General features: G+C 44.1%; 2 protein-coding genes and 1 long non-coding RNA gene across 7 annotated transcripts in view; 1 reads left to right on the top strand and 2 right to left on the bottom strand.

Moving 5' to 3' along the window:
* The window catches only part of LOC116738456 (BMP and activin membrane-bound inhibitor homolog), a 34,897-nt gene extending 19,509 nt beyond the window's left edge, over positions 1-15,388 (top strand). Inside the window, exons 2-3 of the mRNA XM_003424320.5 lie at positions 11,691-12,017; positions 13,247-15,388. Coding sequence (XP_003424368.1) covers positions 11,691-12,017; positions 13,247-13,503 — 584 coding nt within the window. The 3' untranslated portion in view covers positions 13,504-15,388. The remainder of the gene's footprint in view (positions 1-11,690; positions 12,018-13,246) is intronic.
* LOC116416917 lies at positions 11,868-13,337 on the bottom strand. The gene is made up of 2 exons (XR_004227216.1): positions 13,222-13,337; positions 11,868-13,115 (listed from the first exon to the last, which is right to left on the bottom strand). It is a non-coding gene; the product is annotated as an uncharacterized LOC116416917 (long non-coding RNA).
* LOC100116777 (mRNA-decapping enzyme 1A) lies at positions 15,378-21,759 on the bottom strand. Of its 5 annotated transcripts, none has more exons than XM_032598503.1 (5): positions 21,495-21,759; positions 17,987-18,647; positions 17,083-17,721; positions 16,648-16,993; positions 15,378-16,569 (listed from the first exon to the last, which is right to left on the bottom strand). In XM_032598503.1, the coding sequence occupies exons 2-5, from the start codon at positions 18,196-18,198 to the stop codon at positions 16,303-16,305; spliced, it is 1,464 nt and encodes a 487-aa protein (XP_032454394.1). In that variant the 5' UTR covers positions 18,199-18,647; positions 21,495-21,759; the 3' UTR covers positions 15,378-16,302. The 5 variants fall into 5 exon arrangements, with proteins under 5 accessions (XP_032454394.1, XP_032454395.1, XP_032454396.1 ...); XM_032598504.1 differs by having other exon boundaries at positions 17,987-18,616; XM_032598505.1 differs by having other exon boundaries at positions 21,689-21,759.
* Between the last annotated feature and the right edge of the window lie 418 nt (positions 21,760-22,177).

Below are 22,177 nucleotides of genomic sequence, written 5' to 3'. Positions count from 1 at the left end.
CTCTCTCTCTCTCTTGGTCCCTATTGTTCTTGCTAATTGCCACCCCGTATCTTACCTACCTATCCACACACACGCACACTTATAGGAAAGAGCGGCAGGACTAGTTACAGGACGCCGGCAAAACTCGCTGCTGCGGGCGATGCGAGAGCACATAAGCTTGAGAAAAAAGCGCCGCGTAGTGGGAGTTTTTGCCGATGCGAGAGAGTGTGCATAGCAGGTGGTTGCTTATTATGTAGGCCGGCGTGCGTTTTTGCCATCAGCTGCGCGACTTGTTGCGCTCGTCGAGAGGTGAAAACTTTCTATAAATCGATCCACTATTACTCGAGACATCTGGCTTATTAATCGAGCCATTGTCTCATCTTCGTGTATAGAGCGACGATCATCATTCACCCCAGTCCAGTCAGTTTTCCATATAAGACGCGACGATGCACGCGGACGCATTCTTCGGCTTTGTTGGTTTTCTCGAGAGCCTCGTTTTATGTTCGCCGATCCGATATGAATCATGAATTATTAATGCCGGTGCCGGTCCCTCAGGTCCTCTCTCTCTCTCTCTCTCCGCTCCAGAGAGATAGTCTAAATGAGTGTTGATTGATTCTTGAAAGATGAGCTCGTGGAAACAAAAGGATCTCGTTTCTGCATAACCTGCAAGATTATTCGCAGAGTCACTCGTCTCCCGCTACACGTCGATTTGAAATCGCGTATATACATTCGCTATACATTCCTTTCGAAAAAAATAACGAACGCGCTTAATTTCGCAGAGACAAAAAAGAGCGCATATGCGAGAATTTACATGCAGGCAGTGGCCGCAAAAAGTCAGAGAGCGGGACAATGTCGCGCGCAGTGGGGAGCCTCCGCTCGCTCCGCACGATACATCCGCCGGAGGAGAGAGAGAGGAGAGCAGGTATACACGCATAACCGGACCGAAAATCGAGCGTCTGCGACTCGTCCCTCTCCCTCTCTCTCTCTCTCTCTCTGCATCCTACTTACTCCCTCGAGAGAGAAAAAACAACAAGAGGACAGGCCTCCTTTTTTCTCCGCCGCGCGCGCGCTCGATGCGGCTTATATTTATACACACGTCTATACCTCCCTCTCGTCGTTCTTCAAAAATGTTAAACACCGAGAGCCGAGCGAGAGAGTCAAGGACAGGGAAGCGGCAATTTTCGGTAAAATTTAACGTCGGCGTAATTGCGCCGGGCCGATGTGTAATCGAGAGAGCCACGGCGGCTGATTAGCGAGGAGTGTTTTTATTTTTTCGCGAAAAAAGCGGTCCACTTATATACGCTAGTTTCTTTCCGACAGGCATCGATTATGCGATCCGTTCTATATATCGCCCAAAACCGATGGCAACAGGAAAAAATCGTGTAAAACGAAGAGCTATACACACACGCGCCGCGGAGATTGATAAAGCATCGTCCGGAGAGGAGATGAGTATCGAATTACCGAGGCGCGCGGCGCAACAAAAGCGGAGCTGCTCTCGAAGAAAGACAGGCCCCCGACGCAAAAAGGGAATCCGATATCCTCGAGAGAGATCCTCGCCGGGATAAAGAAGCGGCGAACGGTAGGCAGTCTCTCTCTGCGTGTGTGTGTGTGTGTGTGTGCGCGCGCGTGTGTGTGTGTGTGTCGACTTCTATTTCTTGCGCGCGAGAAATCGGCCGGAAAAAGGTACATCGAATCGCGAGCTTGTAAGCTTACCGGTATTAACGGTAGACTCGGGAAGTTATATAGCATACGAGCGCTTCAAACAGCTTTTTTAAATTTATATAATACAGTTGAACATAAGTCAACACTCGCGGGAAAAAAAAGAAATCGGACATTCCTTCGCGCACCTGCGGCTTAACCTCCTTTGCGAGAGTAAGAGAGCTTTCGCATTTTTCTTGCGCCGCGCAGACTCCGTCGAGAGGAATCCACCGCAGCAATTTCGTCCTCGATCAATCTCCAAGTCTCGAGAGATGGAACGCGATTACCGCGTTGGTTTATTTGAATTTCGATCGTTTAGGTCTTTTTTTGCCTTTAAGTATGTACACAGTCCAGGCGAGATTGAGCGAACGGCGATTGAATAACTAAGTGTCCGCGAGTGTGAATCGCGTATTATCTCGCTGATGAAGAGCCGAGAGGATAATCTCCAAGGACTGACTTTCGAGCGGATTTTTCGAAAGCGTTATACGCATTCCCTTTCTAAAGAGCGAGAGCCAGGGGTCATAGACGTAGTTTATAAGCTAATTGTCCCGAGCAAAAACCCGTCGTTTCCCGTTGCGTCTCCGGCGATCGTAAATTGGCGAGTTTCCTTCTACATCCTCGCGCGGCTAATTGTTTTATCGACCAGCTATTTTTGCGCGAATTTCATGAATTTTTGATTAAGCAATCTTCATCCATCTGGCGTAGAATTTTAAGCGTCCTCGAGATCAGCTTCGAATGACAGCGCGTTAAACAAGCAATTTTCACCGAAACACTCGTGTTTATCCCCGGCGACAATCGGCTTCCCTTCGGAGTAGAAGCGTGACAAAACAAGCATCACACAAAAGCCCGTAGAGAGTCTAGTGTCTCGCCGCCGTCCGCTGAGCATAAATCAGGCGCTTTCTCTCGAAAACGCCGGCGCCCTGGCATATAGTGGTAGTCTCTAGTCTCCTTCTCTCTCTTAAAGAAATCCTTCAGTCCCCTCTTTTCTGGCCTCGGATGCTGTGCGAAGAGGGAAAAAGGGACTTCCGTCCGTAATTACCGTCTAAGTGGCGAGACTCCAGACTCGAGGGTGGATATGCTGTGTGGGTTCTGCAACGCCGCGTTCTTTGGGAATGTTCTCTCGAGGATATTATGACGGAGCTTTAAGATATTGAGTGTTAATGAAGGTGAACATTGTTTTCTAGTAAGTTAATTTTGCTATAATATAAAGATAAAACTTGACGCCGTACCCAGGATATTTACGCAATATTTCTGCAGAGAACAGTAGCATAATTCGCTCTCGTATAGGAATCTCGTAAAAAAAGTCCACAGATCGCGAGGGAATAATTTATCGGCCTCTAAAACTTCATTCCATCTGGGCGCGCGCTTCGGCAAACAGCTTTTTAAGCGTTACGTCAACGTTACAACCTCCTTTATTTTCTCTCTCTCTCTCCTCTCTCGACGGTTTCAGGTGAGTACTTTTACGACGAGCGGCCCGTGAAATCTTCATTGCGCGAGCAATAAAAGAAAAAGGCCTGTCCATAAATCCACACAGTCGAACCCCGCTGCGCTGCCGCTGTCTCTCACTCGCGCGCAAAAAAATATATATATCCCCTATCTCGCTTTGTATAATCGTATTAACGCGGCGACGAAAGCGAGTATCACTCGATTATCGCTCGCTGAAAGGGACACCTCGGTTCACTTGCACAACAACAACAGCAACAGCAATAATAATAATAATAATAATAATGACGATTCACAACTGTGTCCGCGTGGTGTCCCATATCTCTCGCGCGCACGTGGGAACGCAAACCGACGTCAGAGTCCTTCTCTTTTCTCCGCGGCGGTGTATAATCGACAAAAGGAGGAGCAGCCGCGAAATTAAGCCCCGAACGTCGGCTTTAATGGCTTTTCTTGCGGCTGCCGTGCGCGCGCTATATACTCTGGCTACGACGCTCTTTCTCTCTTGTCCCTTTGCTCCTTTATTCGCGGAGAGAGAGAGAAAGAGAGAGAGAGAGAGATTTTTCAGAATCACCGTTTATAATTACTTTCCCGAGAGAAAGAGAGATTGTTAATCTCTCGCGGTTGCGGCATTTCTCGAATTCTTCGCTTATTGTACACTGGACTTTGTGTATACTATACTTAGTCGGTTTTTAATGAAGGACGCGCGCTGCTACGGCCTGTGTAATAATCCAAATTGATTTGTATATACACTCGAAATTCGCGACACATCCGCGAGCGTCGACTTTTTTTATCCCCGACCGCATACGGCCGCGACGATATTTTATCTACTCCTCCCACCGGAGACGAGAAGAGGACGAAGCGAGAGAAACCTTTATTGAGTCCCGCGCTTCGCTGAGAGAGAGAGAGGGAGAGAGAGAGAGAGAGAGAGAGAGAGTGAAAGAGAGAGAGAGAGAGAGAGAGAGAGAGAGAGAGAGAGAGAATACTAAAGCCATTATAAGCGCGTGCACTTGTCGTCGCAGAGAGCGAGCCGAACCGCAGCGGGAGCCTTCTCCTCTCCGTTCCCCGAAGCACTTGTACGCCTATATGTATACTTCTTTTATTATCTCTCGGTCTCTCTTTTTTCGGCGAGAGTCCACATCGCGCGCGGCCTTTTTAATAAGAGACTTTATGAATATTTACCGTGAGTCCAAAGTTTGATTCGCCGTAGAATAAAAAGAGCGCGACGACGTCGGCCGCTCGTAAATCGCCGGCTCGTTAAGTACCGTATACGTATACACAAGCTGAGATAGTTTTCCAAACCACAGCGCGCGAGAGAGACGCGTTCCACGGACGTAAATCAATTTCGTCGAACTCTCGCCGCTGATTCGTATTACACGTACGTCGATTAATTTTTACACAAGACACTCGCGTTGCGCACACGAACTAATGAGTCCCGCAGAGCTCGATCCTCTTCTTTTTTCGTCCCGCTCGACTAATAAAATTCCCGAAAGACCCCCCGAGGTTCCCGGCTTATATAAACATATTATAACGCGTATACGCTACTCGTCGATCGTCGATGCGGTGCCGCTTATCTCGCTGCCGAGATCTACTTCGCCTCCTAGTTTTCGCCTTCGTTTTTTCCCGGCAAGAGAGATCGGCATCGCACGGTGACGTGAAAGATCTCTGTTCCTTTTTCTAACTGGGTGGTATACCTATATATAGGCTGTGCTGTGTGCACGTGAGGGATGAAATCAGAAGTGCGCGATGTATCGGAAGACCTTTTTCGTCAGGGGATTATTAATCGTCCGAGTTTCTCGGGTGACGTTCGAGCGATTCTCCGTATGGGCTTTGTTTATTGCCGGTGATGCTATTTTGGGAGTCAGTGGAGGGCTGCCGCTTTGTGCGCGTATTTGCGCAGGCTGGTTTGCTTCGTATAGAGACGACTCGATCGTATATTATTTTCGAGCGTTCGCGAATCGCGTTGTATTCCCAGAAACGATCCGGCCAATAATACACACGCGGGAATTAGCGTTATACGCCCCGAAAAATTCTCGCATATAAATTAGCTGTGTCCGATAGCGATCTATCCCACGCTATCTTCTTGTCATCTCCAGAAGCGACGCAAGTTGTGTTGTAAAGAGCCCGAGCGACACGTAATCCGCGAATACATAATACATCGACGATATCTCGCGCGACGAATATGACGAAACGCATAGGAGATGTCGGCTGCCCTTTTCGCGCTCGGTTATTAATCAGCCTCGCCGATTTGAATCTCTCGCGGAAGAAGAAGGGATCGACTCTGCGATGGCCTACCGAGACGTTCTCACGACTCCTTTCGAGAGATAGCCGCACACACACATACACGGGGGAGAGAGGACCCAACGCACACCAGAGGAAGAAGAAGAAGAAAAGGAAGAAATAAAAGAGACAGAGAACTGGACTCCTCTCTCTCTCTCTCTCTCTCTCTCTCTCTCTCTCTCTCTCCCTCGCGCGCATTCCTCCGAGCTACACTGGCAGACTGCGAGGCACATTGCCGACGATCCTTTCTCTCTCTCTCTCTCTCTCTCTCTCTCTCTCTCTCTCTCTCTCTCTCTTTCTCCGTCCTCTTTATTCGCGACGTATAAGCCGTCCTGCTAATGACTCTATTTTCGGCATAGCTCGGATTTTTGCAAGCTTCGTGTGATTCCGCAGGACGAGAGGAGAGCTCGGTCGTGTTTATTGGGTTATCGCTAGGGAGCACCGCGCGCCGACGTGAAATTAGGCGGAATTTGTACGCGAATGAGACGTAATGCCGAGGGATTATCCGAGCTTTCGATCTGTATTAGGCTTCTGTTTACCGAAGGAGTGTATAACATTGAGTTTTAAATATAGCCCGTTATATAGTGCAGCGCAGCAGCCGACGCTACGACGCTGATGCAGATGTGAACGACCGCGAATGCGCGTAATAAAGAGCGAAGTCAAATATGTACGCGCTTGAGCGCGCTGTAAATATTTTAATGGCCTGATGTGTGGCGCGCCGATATTGCAATGTTTTCACGGGACACTTGCTGCTGGAGATGAAGGATGATGTTTGGAAAATATAACGATGGTTTGTTATAGAACAGCTTTGATCGATGCATTAATTTGTAATATGGTGTCAATACGTCGAGAGCCTTTGATTCGCGGAGAATAAGACAGATCGGCGTATCGCTTTAAAAATAGTCCGTTCCACGTCATCGCGCGCAAGCGCCGGTCCGAAATAAAAATGCTCGAGCCTTCATCTCGGCCGCGACCAAAGGCTAACTTTGTATACCCATAACATACGCACGAGAGAGTAAAAAGGGGACGGTAATTTAATAATCGCCGATAGAGATCGTATCGGTATGTACACGAGCGATGATTTGAATTATAGAATCAATCATTGTCCAATGGGGGAAGAACGAGACACACCATCTATCAAGCGCCGAGTGATGAAAAAATCACAGTACACACGACAACACCGCGGTCGAGGCAATAACTTCAATTATACCGGCCAAGAGAAGAAAAAAGTCAACAAATCACTTCTCGCACAAAAAGCAGCAGTAACGCGTACACACCAGCTAAACATCAATTATACCCTCGCAAGAACCAAAGGCTCCGCACAGAGACACCTCTGTGTTCTCGAGTGACCGGTAATTCTCTCGCACAATATCTCACCTATATATCTCGTCGCTGTTGCACAAGCTTTCGCGTATTATCCTATATATTCAGCCAGTAGCTCGACGACATAGAATAATAACCCTTTTTTTCTCGCGCCATCAAGTTTGACAGTCGCGCCGATAAGGTCGGCCCGCTGCACACGTGCGCGCGGAGTTTGCACAATAATACCGGCGCCTGTAGGCTGGTTATAAAGGAATTGAAAAAGCCGATGAGTACAGGCCGATAGCGAGGCGCGTTGTTGTAAAATTCGAAACGACGCAACTTTCGCAACGGCTGATTTATCGCGCCGGTTGTAATGAGATGCGCGATTATGGTTAACGAGATTTTCCATATGGGAGTGTTCCACGTCGTCGTTGATAGTACACATAATGCGGGACGAGCTAATGAGCAAGGCTCTGATGGATTGTCTATAAATTAACGGCGGCGAGACGAGCAGGTGCACAAAGGAGCGAATCTCATTATGTGGCTTTTCTATAATATTATCTTCTGTCTTTTACAATACACTACAATAACGCCTGGTGCGATTCCATCTGCGAAAAATTCACTGCAACAGCTCTGGATTGAGCAAGAGTGTAGCTCTCGCGTCTAAATAATGCGCGGTGCACGCGCTCAATTACTATAAAGCCGTTGCTTCTCAGTCTAATTGCGCTCGTCGAGATACACACTCGCAACCTTTCCCTTCTTGCGAGCTATACACACGCGCGGTTCTATGGGGGTCGATTTGTGTAACGCGAACGTGCCCGAGGCCGGGCTTATTATGCTCTTTTTTGCCGCGCAGGATTACTTAAGAGATTGAGAGTTCGCGTGTGTGTCTCTTTCTTCTGCTCGCGGACGACGATCGGATCAAAGGACCGCGCTCTCCCTCGAGTTGAGCGGGATTGATTTTAATTGGATTTGCCTCGTTGGAGTGTGCTTTTTTCGGAGGGGACCAGCCGATGAATTGTGTGTGTTTTATAGATACGTGTCGATAGGTTCTCTCTTGTGTGTGTGTGTCATCGGCGAGATGATTGAAACTTATGGTTGCGGTTAGATTTCGACTGTGTGTATCGTGATCGAATTGAGTCGATAAAGTGTAGTATAAACCAAGTGCACTTTACATACCGATCATCACGATCGCGCATCAGAGGACTCCAACCCCGTAATCCCAAGATACAGGGACGAGTATATAAAAAGAAAAAGGATATAAGGAGCATCGCCGTGCGTCGGCTTGTCGGAAAATAATTAATATGCCGCGTATACGCATAACGAACGTCTGCTCTCTCTCTCTCTCTCTCTCTCTCTCTCTCTCTCTCTCTCTCTCTCTCTCTCTCTCTCCGCGCTATGTTTGTTTTCGGCCGGTCTCTCTCCTCCCTCTCTTCGTTGCGCTCTTTAAAGTTTGAATTATTCCTCTGCCTCTCTCCGTCGACCTCCCGCTGCTTCTGCGCCGGTCTTATATTAAAGCACAGGCTGGCTAGGGGTCCGCTGCTGCGTCGTCGTTCGAAAAATTTCATCGAGAGACGAGATTCGAGGGCACATTACGCGCGCGAATTTTAATTGCACTCGCCGCCTCGGGCGGACAATGCAATAGCCCGACGCTCGCGCGCGCGCGCGAGAAATTTGCGCGTGATTAAAGAGCCCGCTGGAGAATCGAAGGGGACAAACTACGCACGTGCGCGTTTACTCGAGAAAGTTTTTCCTCCGGCGGTGTATACACGCGTTGGGCAATTCTCTCCGCGCTCGAGTGATTGCGATGGGAAATTAATTTGATCGTGTGTATAAAAAAATTGAGATTATATGAGAAGCAAAAAGGAGCTTGTGTCCCCATTATCCCCTAAATGCCCGGGATCTCTCCAAAACTGAGTATCGGCGCGCAGTGGCTCATCCTCCCGCGCGGCATTCCAGCGTCTGCGGCCGAGAAACGGAGGAGAGGAAGAAGAAGAAGAAGAAGCGTCTGCTCACCGGCAACCCACACATCCACAAGGACCCCCGACCAAACCACGGGACTCGCTCTCGCTCTCTCCCCCCACATATTTCTCTCTCCACTTTAATCTTCCTTTTGTGACTCGACTGTTTTAGCGTTTTTTATTCGGCGAAGAGGGATACACACTCCTCGGCCTCCGGCGGAGAGAGAGAGAGAGAGAGGGGCCGAGGCTACCACCATATACCTCTGTGTGTGTGTGTGTGTGTGTGTGTGTGTGTGTGTGTATGCCTGCGTGAGACATGCCGCGAGCTTATTAGCGAGAGAGCGGCCCGAATCCTCTCGAGGCCCCTGTGTGTATGTGCGTGTGCGTGTGTGTGTGCGAGAGTCAGAGGGAGAAGACAAAGGATCTCGAGCGAGGATCTCGTTCTGCGCGATTTTTATTTACTCTCGCTGCTGCCGCTGCGGGACGACTCGCGGTGAGGTTTGTGTGCATAGCTGTGCGCTGCCGCGGCCGTCGATGCTTTATGGCCCAGTTTGATCGTAAACTCGAGAGGGCTATATAATACTTATACTCAGCTCCGCAGTTTCTTTTTCTTTCTTTTATCCACCGGTGCAGGGGAAGCTTTAGTAATGAGACCGTAATGAACGACCGCTAATTGGTGGATTTTTTCCTTATCTCTTTTGCAAAATCTATAAACTCACGTCGAGCTTTTTCGATTTTCAATCGTCTCGAAAATCGCCGCTCTCACGCAGCGCGAGATCCAATTATAACAGCGCGCAGCGAAACGAGAAAACGAGCTCTACGATGCAGCCCTCGCCCCGGAGAAAAATCTGCTATCCAAATGACGCTGCACATATCCACTCTCTCCCTCCTCCCCTCTCGCATTCCACGTGTATACGACAATCAATTTTCAGAGCCGCTGCCGCCGACGAAATGAGCAAACAGTGCATATCTGTATAGATGCGGAGAAAAGAAAAAGCAGACCGCATTATAGTGCATGATAATGCGGCCCGCCAGAACGCGGTTAGTCACCTCTCGCGCGCGCGGCTTTTTAAAATTCGCGCGTGCGCGCATTTAATTAATGAATTATTGATCGCGAGCAGTGAAAGAGAGAAGAGCGCCGCATAATTACCCCATTCTCCCTCTCTCTCTGCCGCCGTCGAGCTATCGCTAAGAGGCTTCCGAGATAATTGAGTTATTTATTAGCGATAATTAAGTCGCGCATTTTTGCGGCGTCGTATACTGTACATTATAAGATCGTGAGTTTCGACAATTAGTTGGGCTCGGAACGAGAGATTCTTTGTATTCTTTTGCGCTATGCGGTAGGTCACTGATTAATTTTATGCGCCCTCGGTGTCTTACATTGTCATTTTCTTGCGCTAATTTATCTTCCAGAAGACACGCGTGGCACTATTAAATAATGCGCGTACAACCCTGTAATAAAAGTGTGAATGAATTAAAAATCCAATCTCTCGAGAAAATTGAAAAAAAGAAGCACCAGCACTTGTTTTTTTCTCGCGGCAATTAACCTCCCCGCATTAAATCAGAAAATATCAATCATTATCAAGCCTTCCACCGCTCCGACCATATACTAATTAAGACAAACAGCTCCGCGTATACTCGACGTTGATCGATTCTCCGCGCTTTAATTCCAACCGCCCTGTACACGCTTAATTTTATTATAATCAGAACAGCAACGGCATCAGCCTTTCTTTATCATATACGCTCGACGAAGCAGCTCTCTGCACGCGATGCGAATCTCGAGAGAAGCCAAGGAAAAGGCTTATCTTCTTCTTCAATATAACAAAAACCTAGATCGGCTTTTTCCAAATCGTCGCGAACTCCGGAATGCGGTACACTGCAAAGAATCTACATAGCTATCCCAGCGGTGCACAGCGCGGCAATAAACGAGAAAGAATCCGCGCGAGCGAGCGAGCGAGAAAAAGGTCTCTCACGGCGCCCGAAAAAAAATACGCGCTCGCGCAACAGCTCCACCCCTCTAGCGAAAGGTAAATGATTTTCTGCAAGAGAGAGTGAGCCGCGGCAGCGATGATGCATGGAACGAGGCTGAATATGTACGACGGAGGCATTATCTTTTACGACTTCGGCGACCGGCTACTCATTAGGAGACGAGCTGCCGCGAGAAGAGATAATCGCGCGGGCTGCGCCTGTTATTATTATTATATTGCGAGCGCGCGTGGATCGCTTATTTCCTATATACCTATACGTCTATACGCAGCGCGGCGGCGCTGCAGAGATACATTTTTTGCTCGTTACACGCGCGAGAATTCTTACTTTACGAGCGGCGCGCGAGCCATAGACGCTATGCTACGTTTTCAGGAATGCAGCCGTCGTGGATCCGATAATTCAACGTAAAAGTTTGGAAGCGTCCACTCGATTACGCGCTGCGTACGCGCGAGTAAAAAAATCGGCATAAATTGGCTCCCGATGGAAGCAGCGAGCTAAGGCGATCCTCGACGTTGTATTATACTTCGCGAAGCACCGTCGAGGGAGTATATGTAATTTTGCCTGTCGCGGCTTGCCGATGGGCTCTTAATTCATCGGCGCAGGACGGGACCACCCGCGAACGACGACGTCTCCTCTCTCTGCACTCTTCTTTCTTCTCCCCCAACTCGTACCTACATGCTTGTGTGTGTGTGTGTATGCGCGCATATAGTTAGTTTACGTCTCGCGGTTCCACGAATGAAAATGAGGTCGTGGGAGATGCGAGATAGGAGTAGGTGCAATGACTCTCGGAGGCTGACGCGGGAGTTCTTTTTTTTCTCTCTTTATTCGATGAAAAACACTCGAATTTTATCAGCTTGGATTTTCCACGAAATTATACGCTGCAGCCTCTAGCGGATGAAACGTTTCGTTCCGACTACTCGCCAGCTGATAGTCGTATACCGAGAATACAATTATTATTCACCGCATAGATAACGACGGCGATCTTCTTTCTCGTAAAATTCAACTATATAATGTCTGACCGAGAAACTCTCCTTTGTGTTACAGAAAGCCGAGGTGGTCTGCATCAACGTAACGCGAACTCGAACCAACACGGTCGCGAGGTTCGCTGCTACTGCAACCAGCCCCACTGCGTGTCCCAGGGCTACATGTGTCGGGGTCGTGGCTGCTTCACGGAACTGCCTATTCCGCCGATGAACGGCAGACATCACCAGCAGCTGACCAGTCGACCAGAACACGCTGCCTACAGCGGTTGTCTGGAGAGAAGCTTCGCCGAGAGGCCCTGTCCACCGGGAAAGCTCTGCTGCGAACAGGACATGTGCAACCACGTCGACAGCCCGGCCATGAGGAGTCGACTCAACAAGACGCTTCAAGGTAATGACAATATTGGTATTGTTTATCTACTGTATAAACTATACTTAACCGAGTAATTATGCGAATAAACGCTGCATCTCGCGATAAAATCGAGCGGCGCGATATGCGAACTATTTAATCCTGCAGTCGAAAAAATATCGCGTTCTCGCATACATACACGCTTGATTTATACCGCGAGCGAGCTGTGTGTATGTAGCTTCGATACTTATCTTGTGGTTGTCTTCATTTCTTGTTTCGCGTTCTTCTTCCATTTTTTCGTTCGCCGAGCGCAGTGTCTTTATCTCTCTCCCTCTCTCTCTCTCTCTCTCTCTCTCTCTCTCTCTCTCTCTCTCTCTCTCTCTCTCTCGGAGCGGAGGATCGACAGCACTAATTAAAGTAACATCACTGACTTTCTCTCTCTCTCGACTTCTTGCGCGCAAGCGGAAGTCGAGACTGGATTTTAAAAGTGCCGCTCTCGAGGACGCGCGTGCGCGCGCAATCAAGGCATGAATTTGAAAATGTAGTCTTATAACGATTTTACAACGCTGTGTGCACATGTATATTAATAACTTTCACGTGCAGCGTCTTCATCAGAGAAGAAGCTGCGGCAATAAACATCCAGCGCCGGCTTTATTTTCGCCGCAATCATTTTCCACGTTAATGAGAACGATAGCATTTTAACTGCGGCTGCGCGCGATTGCAAGTCAACGACACGCTATCTGCATATACACGTCGCCGCACTCGCGCGCCTATCTATACCTCTCTTCCGATAAATACTCGTTGCTCTCGTTATACACGTCTCTCTCGCTATGCTCTATTATTCCGCTCTCGACTCCTTGTACTCTTCTCCCTTCTGTGCGACGGCTTTTTGTTTCATCGAGTCTTCTTTCAAGAGAGAACGTGTTGCATATATACCGCGAAGTCGTCGTCGTTCTATACTTCGTGCGAGTAGCTGGAAGTGTTTACGGTTTATGCGGGCGAGGAGTTGAAATATGCTAATTGATTCGAACACCCTCATGTCTTGTGCCGGAGAAGATTTACTTCGATGTTGAGCCGAGTGTTTGCTTGGACTAGATTCGAGAGCTGCTTTTGTAGTTAGCGTTTGATGCTATTCATAGGCTGTGGAGAGAGAAATCAAAGCATGAGTGGAAATAACGTTTTTGAATAAGCATAAATAACTTCTTGAGCAACTACTATAAACAAATAATTCAAACATGGGACTAACCTTCTATCTCTGCTTCTGTTTACAGTTCTTCTGGGCGAGCACAGGACGTACTTCGACACGATGCAACCGGCCGGTCAAGAAGTCCAAACATCCGACGGTTGGTTCCGAACGGCGACGATCGCAGTGCCGATCTGTGGCTTCGTCGTCCTCTTGATCCTCGCCAGTCTCGCGATTCGACTCCTTCAGCCACTGCCATCTCAGGGCGACAAACTCAACGGTCTGCGGATGCCGGAGACAACGCCACCGCTTCTTGGACCCACCAACAAGATGCCCCTCGTCTGAGCTCCGAGGATCGAGCTACCCCAAGAAAGGCCCAAAGACTTTCCCTGCGACGCTCGCGTTGTTGTCGCTACGTATATTTTTGTTTCTCGTCGCACGGAAAGAAGTATTTGAAATTCGAGTAGTATTGATGGAGTTTTCGATATGTGATTTATTTTCTTGCGAGTTGTGGTGGCGCGAATCTCGTCTCTTTTTTTGTAAGCACTCGAATTTTTTTTCTTTTAATGGATTTAGCCAGTTTAAGTGAAACTCGCTGTCGTTTTTCATTCGGCGAATCCGTTGATTATCGAGGTGGAGTCACGACTCGAATTGTATTCATCGATCAATTTTTATTTTCGAAAATCATTGTGTCAGTTTTGGAAAAAAAGGCTCTTCAGTTTCTAGTCAGTTACGTTGTTTTAGAGAGCTGCAGAGCAATTTTTCGTTCGCTATTCCGAGAACATTTTTCTACAATAATCTTTTGCGAAGGTAACTGAATTGTTGCAATGAGTCTCATTCAAAAAGCCGGTGTAGATAAATACAACTTAGTGAAGACGTGCTGCCTTGGAAGATTTTTGAATTTGTACAGAGTTTTTAAATTATTGCCTTATAGTTCGTACATAACGATAATGATATATATTATATGAATAACGAATGTATAAGAATTTAAGGAAGAATTCTTGCGATGGTCGATTTTACTCGAGAGTTGAGAAATTATAGAGAAGTGGCATTTATGGATGTAAAGTTGAGGTTTTGCAATTTTACAATGATATCTGTATATGCGTTACTTTCGTGCGCGGTCATGAATGTGAATTCAATTTCTACCAGTTTATTAATTTTGTATACTTTTTTTGGAATTCGAAAACGCGCGATTCTAAAAGCTATAGAGCGAGCCTCACTTGATTCCATACGGCTGTGAATTGTCTGAAGGAACGACACGGTGTGTACATTATAAGTTTGCTGTATGCATAATTACGACATAATGCTCTTTTAGTTGAAAGAAAAAGATATATTTGTAGATTTATAAAAAGGAATCGTTGGAACGATTTTCCGATGATCAGCATCACGACATCGTTTCAGTTGTTTTTGTATGAATGTGTATACTATGCGTTTGATGAGTAAAACCGAGTGAAATGTTGCTTTCTTGCGGAAGGCTGCAACGCAAATTGTAAATATAATGCAAAAAAAATGTTAAAAAGTTGAGCGTAAGATATATATGTAACAATATTACGCGCGATTCCAGTTAATTTTGTTTTTCATCTAGAGAACGTTCGTCGACGGATTGCTTCTGGCTGAATTTGAAGCGATGAAAAAGAGGAATTGTTATCTGCTTTTTTTACTTGCAACTTGATAACGCTAAAGATGATTGCGAGAAATGCAGACCTTTCATTTGAATGTATGATTCGTAAATTTTATATTCGAGAAAATAATTCCTCCATTCGATTTAAGATCTTACAATTATTAAGAGGATAACGAACATTTTTTTTCATCGACTTCACGAAAAGATCGCGTTAATTTATTGTCTGCCTTCAAGGAAGAGCAGTACAGCACCGCCATTATTTATGTTACTTATCGAATATAAAATGTGCTAAAAAATAAAAAATATATAGATATATAGATATATATATTATATGTAAATGTAGACAAGACACAAGTGCCGAAAATTGAGATCTCTACGTCTTGATCGTCGAGCCTAACCTTAATCGTATTCCATTAAAAAAAAATATGATATTGTGATAATACGATATAATTATGATAGATTATGCATTAATCAACGATTATATAACAATTGTATATCGTTATTGAAGATTGTATAACATGACATGTATAATGGTCTACTTGATGACAAGTCGAGTAGCCCGACTGAGAAAATACACGATAAAAATACAAACACTGAATTTTTGCAAAATCTGGTACTTTTTTATTTATTCTTTTTCAACTCAATCGTAGCGTTTTTGCTCGCTCGCTTGTATCTTTCTTTTGAAACTTCGGACATACACACAGCAGCACGCCAACACCCAAAACACTTGGTTTCAAGAAGAAAAAGGGGCGCGTGTCATTACTCTGTAAAATGAGTCGTTCTCGTCATACTATACGCAGTTTAGTAAGTACAGAGTCAATCTCAGAAGCACCACAGTAGAAAAGTATTTTTGTAATATTTGTTTATTTTTGGCATCACAGTTTTTGATAAAATCGTGACCGTTTCACTTCATAAGCCCCATCGGTACAGGTCGTCGAGGAAACATCGTCGCGCTGGGACTGCCGAATGGTTCTACATATTTGCTTTTGCTTTCGATCCATACTCAAAAACATTCCGGTTTCGCTTTTTGGCTCTGTTTTTTTTTTTAGTATGACAACACTCGCGTTTTTTCACACCAGAATATAAAAATACTGCTTCAAGTACTCGGCTCTTTGTTTCTGAAGTTTCGCGAGAGCATTTGAAAATCGAAGCGAAATTGCGTCACGCGAAATTTAAGTAGTAGCCATTCGTCGGTAAATAATATTTTGAATGCAATTAATCTTTCTCCACGAAATTTCGCATCGACGATCGCCTGTACTCGCGAAATCCCGTACGTCTGCATGTAGATTTTCGCCAGCTCATGCGTACACTTGGCTGGGCGTACATATACATTATAATATAATAGCGAGCTTTAAAATCGTCGAACATGCGCCGCCAACAATCGCATCAGGAATGCTAAAACATTACGTACAACGCTCGCGTGCATTCATAATCAGTCCTTCACAACTTTTTACAGGTATAGAGACGATATAATTAAAAAACTAAAGCCATGGGTCGTCGTGATCGTTCGGTTTCTCGCGTGCCTAGGAAAGAATTTCACCCAACGATTTCACGTACGCCTCGTGCAACTTGTTGACAAATTCTGGGTCATTGCGTAACAAATAATTAAAAGCTTGAAGCAACTGATTCCTTGTAAGAGGCTCTATCGGTCTGTGTAGTGGCTCCGCTGTTGCTGGACTTGGTGCAGCAAACATACCTGGCGGAATGAGAGCAGGTGTCGAACCGCTGGTAGTAAGTGCGGCGGTTTTCGGTGTCAGTGGTTGACCCATCAAGTCATCGCAAACATTGGCCTGTAAAAATATTTGTTTCTAATTCAAAAGTTGCTCGAATGCAAGCAATATTTAGGTTAAATAATTATAGAAAATTACCGTTGAGCTGTGTTGAAATAATGTGTCAAACGACATGGCATTTCCAGTCACAGAATCGTTTGGCTTATGAATTGATTCATATGCATCAACGAAATTGGACACATTAGCATTACTTTTGTGTTGATTAACTAAATTGTTTGAATTGTTAGCTGTAGGTGACTGTATCCTAAGGAAGCTTGAGGAACTATGTGAGTTGTCTGCACACAATACAGAGGACATATCTGAGCACGGCATTCCATGTGCTGATGAGTACTCTTGACCACCCATATGAGCTGATGATGCTGTATTCGCATTTGATTGTGACGGCATTTTGTTTCTGAGTTTCGTTATAATTGAATTATCACAACTGTAGAATAAACGGAAGAATTATTTCTTTTCTATAAATATATTAGAATGCCACACAAACAGATTACAAGTGAAAAATAAGGTCTTTACCTTTGATTATTCATAGGAATCATTCCCGGCTGAGGTTGAGCAGGAGCTGCTGGCTGAGGTGTTATTGACCTGTGTTGCTTTTCGATATGTTCTAATGTGTGTGCTGCTGGGTGCGACATCAATCGTGCCAACAAAGGTTTTCCCTCGTTGACAACATTACCGGTTTGAGGTTGATCGCCTGCTTTGAAATGCCCAGTATTGACTTTTGCTTTGGCAAAAAAGTCCATCACGCTTTTGGATGTAACATCCTGAGCCATGTTCATGGCATTAATAGCTCCAGAGAGTTCTCCGATCGCATTGCTCATGGGAGACTTGGAGTTTATTCCTCTGACTGGTTTCTCTGAGCCACCACTTTTGTTGGATTTAAAATCTTCTTGAGCTTTACTTAACATGCTGAATATGTCAACGTTGTTGGTCTTTTTCGGTACAGTCTTTTTGTTCTTTGGCGTTACTTTGTTTGAAGTATCCGATTCCTTAGCTAGTTTATTCAACATTGATGAAATCCGCACACATTCATCTTTGTCATAAAACCAAATGCCGTAAATATTGCCTTTTGAGTTCTTGTACAGCAAGAACGGCTCTTGCAGCTGTAAATCCAGACCTGGTGTTACAGGTTCTACTTGATTCTTTGTATTCAATCTGAAATAAATCAAGTAGAGTACATATTAGATTTTGAATTTTGAGACTAGACATTATGAGTATTAATTATAGTTGTAAAATTTTTAAGATTGCAATCCATTCAACTTGCAATAACACCACATCTTATCTCACAGAAAACTAGATTTATCAACAGACCAAATTGCTCAAAAGCACAAAGCCTTCAACTCAGCAACCAACGAAACCGACCCCCTGAAAATTTTCCACCAAAAGTAGGACAAATCTGCAAAAATGCCTCTCATCTTACCTATTCATGATGAGGATGCTGTTGTAGGGCTCGCCGATGCGCGAGTAAACGAACAAAGCTCCCTCGATGTCGGTCTTCTCCCACTCATTCTTCTCACCGTTGAAAGTGTAGAGTGCTACATGGGTGGCGGTCTCGAGGATGTCCCGGACATAGGGGTCGACCCGCTTAAGCGCGGCCACGTTCATACGCAGCTCGGACACGTCGGTCGTCATGTTGTTGCCGCGTCGACCAGTAGCAGTCGTCGCCGCACTTTCTGCCTCGCGGTTCCTGAGCTGCTGCTGCTGCCGAGCACCGCCCCGAGGCTTCGTCTCCGAGGAATACGTCGTGGCGGTTTTTTAGCTAACTTGATCCAAAACGAAAACTCGAGAGGTTATGCTGAAACTGCTTGGGACGGTTTGAGCTGTCTCGAGAGTCGGAAAGATGCTTCTCTTGTTTTTTTTTCCGCAGAATCAGTCTGTACCTACACACTGACGGCGTCTTCTCGAAGGCCGAATGGTACGCGCAGGAACTCAACAACGTCGTCGTCGGCTATTCGCAAAAACACGAGCAGCTGCTTCTGAGCGCCATACTGAATTACGCTCTCTCTCTCTCTCTCTCTCTCTCTCTCTCTCTCTCTTTTCGTATCTTCGGCTGATGCAGAATATCAACGAATATAGACTTCCTATAGAAGAACGGTTCTGGGTTAAAATGGGGGGACGAAAGCTTGGGTAACAGGCCGTTAGTTCTGTTACCCAACCGCTCGGCGGCGCCACCTATGAGTTTCCTACAGCTTGGCGCGCATATGAGCACGCACAAGCAGACGATTCATCATTCATGCAGTATATTATGTAAAATATACTTTTTAACAATAATGAAAGTAAATAAATGACAAGAAAATGAATAATGAGTGTGTAAGGAGGTTTTACAAAAGTATTGGTTGCGACAACCATATTTTTCTGACTAGGAAAAAACCGCGAAAACGCAGCTCCTGTCAGTTTCCCGCTCGATCCTGCTGTGTAAACAGCGCGAAGAGAGCTTTACCGCAGTCTCTGTGTTTGTTGGTCATTGTAGTCGACAGTTTACAGATTTTTTTTGCAACAAATAGCGATAAATAATAGTAGTGAATAGGGAAGTACATCGTTCTAGTTTCGTGAGATTTTTTTGGATAGGTTTATCGTGTTTAGCGAAGAAGATTTCGTGGTCAGCATGTCGCCTCCACGTGCACTTTGTGTCTACACCGATTGTGGAACATCGAAGGCAAAAAATCCTGATTTGACCTTTCACAGATTTCCCAGTGATGAGATACGGTAAATCTGTTTATCACGAGTGTTATTAGAGTAAATAAATGTGAAAATTCAGTAATCAGAGGTTATAATAACGTCCGAAATTCATGAAAATCTTTATACATTAGTAAAAGTTTCAGATGTAGATAAATTAAAGGAAAATTGCAGAAATAAACAAATAATTTGATGATTATCAAGGTAAAAAGTCTATACAAAACATTTTTAACGAGAAATTTGGTTTTTTTGTACCAAAAATAGTGATGGTTTTGGATTTCAATTTTGCATTTATTGGTTTTTGGTTTTGATGAGCAAGTGATATTTTATTTAGATATAATTTATTCCTTCCTAGGAAGCCTTGTAATAGTGATTTTTTGAGTTTGTCTAAAAACGTGTGGGAAGTGTGTTTTGATGCATTCTGAGTCGAGAAATGGTCTTTTTGGAAAATGTCCGTACGGATGCGTGTGTGTGTCCGTTTTTACCTTTTGTCTACTCGTTTTTTTTTATAGTGATTTTTCAGTTTTGTGATTTGAGTTTTTTACGATAAAGTCATTGAAAAAGTTAAGAAAAGTAAATTGCTTAATATGTACCTGAAAGAAAATAAAATTACCTATCTTTTTACCGCGGAAAATTTTTATTATCATTCGTCGTTTTTTTATTATACACCATTTAGTTTTACGTTAAGTATGATGCATGTGACGATGACTTGTAACAATATTTTGTTTTTTTATCAGTAGTTAATACTCGTTTGTCTTTTCACGTTTTACTGAATTATTTATTGTATTTTTATCATAATAATCATTTATAATTTCTAATCATTAAACAATTGCACAGTCGGCTCGTTTTAATTAATCTTGATCTTTGCAAATATTGAGCAACATTGTATATTTATAATCTTATTCTACAACTGGGCATACACAAAGTTGTACGTGCAATTGTTTATTGATACAAATATCTATATGATTTTTTATCTTCCGATTTTTTTAATAATGTTATTGACACAGCTTATACTTCTTTTCAATGTCATTTTGAACATATTTGCCATGAAAAAAATGTTGCTAAGAGATTAATATACGAAATTACACTAAAAATTAATGAACTTTATCCAGAGTACTTTAATATTGATGGGCCATGTAAATCGCATCGACAACGTATAGTAGCTTTTTTTGTGAGAGTGCACATTTTTTATAAATTAAAATGGATTAATCATCGCGCACGTGATGCAAATAAATGTCAAAAACGTGCTGTTGCTGGTGAGAAACCGAATGCCAAATTACAGAAATTAAGTCATCGATAGGCACAGTTCGAGTATATAAAAATAATTTTTTCAAACAAATTCTAAAGTCATTTTTAGCAACAAATTTTATGTCTCGAAGATAATCAAAGTGCTTATTTGCTTATTGTGTCGTCTCAGCCAATTATTACTTCATACTTTATATTTTATTTTGTTCACAGAGGAATTCTTATAAATTGTCGATAAACGGTATTAATTTTTTTAAATAGAATAAGCACTGCTTTTTATTTAAAATTATTTTTGTTTACAACTTTTAATCACTCATCAATATAAAATCATTTGTATTTAATTGCATGCGCATAATAAATATTTTAACTCATTAATTAAATCATAGTTTGTTTTGATTTTTCATATTCTTTTCTTTTCTTTAATTAATTAAATATTTGTAAATACCTTCATTAACAGCAGTTGCATGAGTGTTGATCGATAGTTGCATGAAATGTAAATAATTTATGTGTATCATCATCGCCATTCCTACACCTATGCTTTCCTTTTATCCTATCCTTTTCCTGATGGAAGAAAACTTAGCCACCTTCCCGATTGGTTTCCATCGAATAATATTAGTTTGATTGTTTTTATTTTGATGGCTGTTTTTAATTATAAACAAACTAATATTAACTAAGAGCAAGTATCCCGATTTATTGTTTTTACGCACACTGTAGCGAAAATTAAATTTTAAGTATCACGTAATAATTAAACTATTATACACTATTACAATTTTCATAGTGCGTCACATATAATATTTATTTATTATTTACATCTACGCTGCTATTATTTAATTTTATAACATTCATGTAGCAAGGAGATTGACATTCGGCTGACTTGACGACTGCAAGCTTAAAATTTGAATGGCGCCGTGAGAGTGAGAGAGACAGCACGATAGAAATTGATGGCTGCCGCCATCTCGCGGAGCGTACCGAACTATCGCTTTCCGTCCCCTCGCCGCTATACGAACCGTTCTTCTATATGAAGTCTATATTCGTTGAGAATATGGAGAACGCGCGTGGATATGGCTGTCTTTGTCTCTGCCCTCCGCTATATTTTGCGCGCGCGTTTGTCTATCTCTCTTGCACTTGCTGCGATGTAGGTGCGTGTATAGTATATGCTCCGTTGCCGATTTCTCTGCGGATAATAGATACCTATAAGTACCAGTATCTGAGTAGGAGGACCCGCCAAATGCGCAGCGTTTCGAGGAACTATACCGTAGCGCCGATTTTGCAGAACTATTCGTAATGTGGTGGGCAGGTGGGAGAACTTGTTCGGATCGTTTTCTCTCATTACAGGATTTTCATGTTGGTATAGTAGGTATAGGTATGGAGAATTTTATCATTTCGTTGTTTTGGCTACATTGGCGCATGCGCATCTGGGCCAGCGGGAAAATTCAAACTGTTGTCGATGTTAACTTGTTTTGGAAATGAGATAGTAAAAATTGAATGATTATTGAAAAATAAGCTAATATTGAGTACGGTGACTTATATAAATTATTTAGTTCAAGGATGTATAGAGAAATTATTTTTCAACGTCCTTAATTATACCGAGTATGGAAAATCTGAAGGTCTACCTCGGCATTCTAGGTCGAGCAGCTGAATAAGTCGAACCTTGCCTGTAACGACGGGCCTGTGAGACTTGACGCATCGC

This window comes from Nasonia vitripennis, chromosome 3 (assembly GCF_009193385.2).
Source record: "Nasonia vitripennis strain AsymCx chromosome 3, Nvit_psr_1.1, whole genome shotgun sequence".
In the NCBI taxonomy this organism is placed as follows: domain Eukaryota; kingdom Metazoa; phylum Arthropoda; class Insecta; order Hymenoptera; family Pteromalidae; genus Nasonia; species Nasonia vitripennis.
Note: the sequence above shows the minus strand (reverse complement) of the source record. Positions and strands in the feature narration are given on the sequence as shown.

What these genes read in the sequence shown, in the direction of transcription:
- LOC100116777 (XM_032598503.1), bottom strand. Translation starts at nt 18,198, where the DNA reads ATGACGACCGACGTGTCCGAGCTGCGTATGAACGTGGCCGCGCTTAAG. An exon ending in ATTCCTATGAATAATCAAAG is followed by an intron (nt 16,994 to 17,082) that starts GTAAAGACCTTA and finishes TTTATTCTACAG; the next exon opens with TTGTGATAATTCAATTATAA. An exon ending in TATTTCAACACAGCTCAACG is followed by an intron (nt 16,570 to 16,647) that starts GTAATTTTCTAT and finishes ATATTTTTACAG; the next exon opens with GCCAATGTTTGCGATGACTT.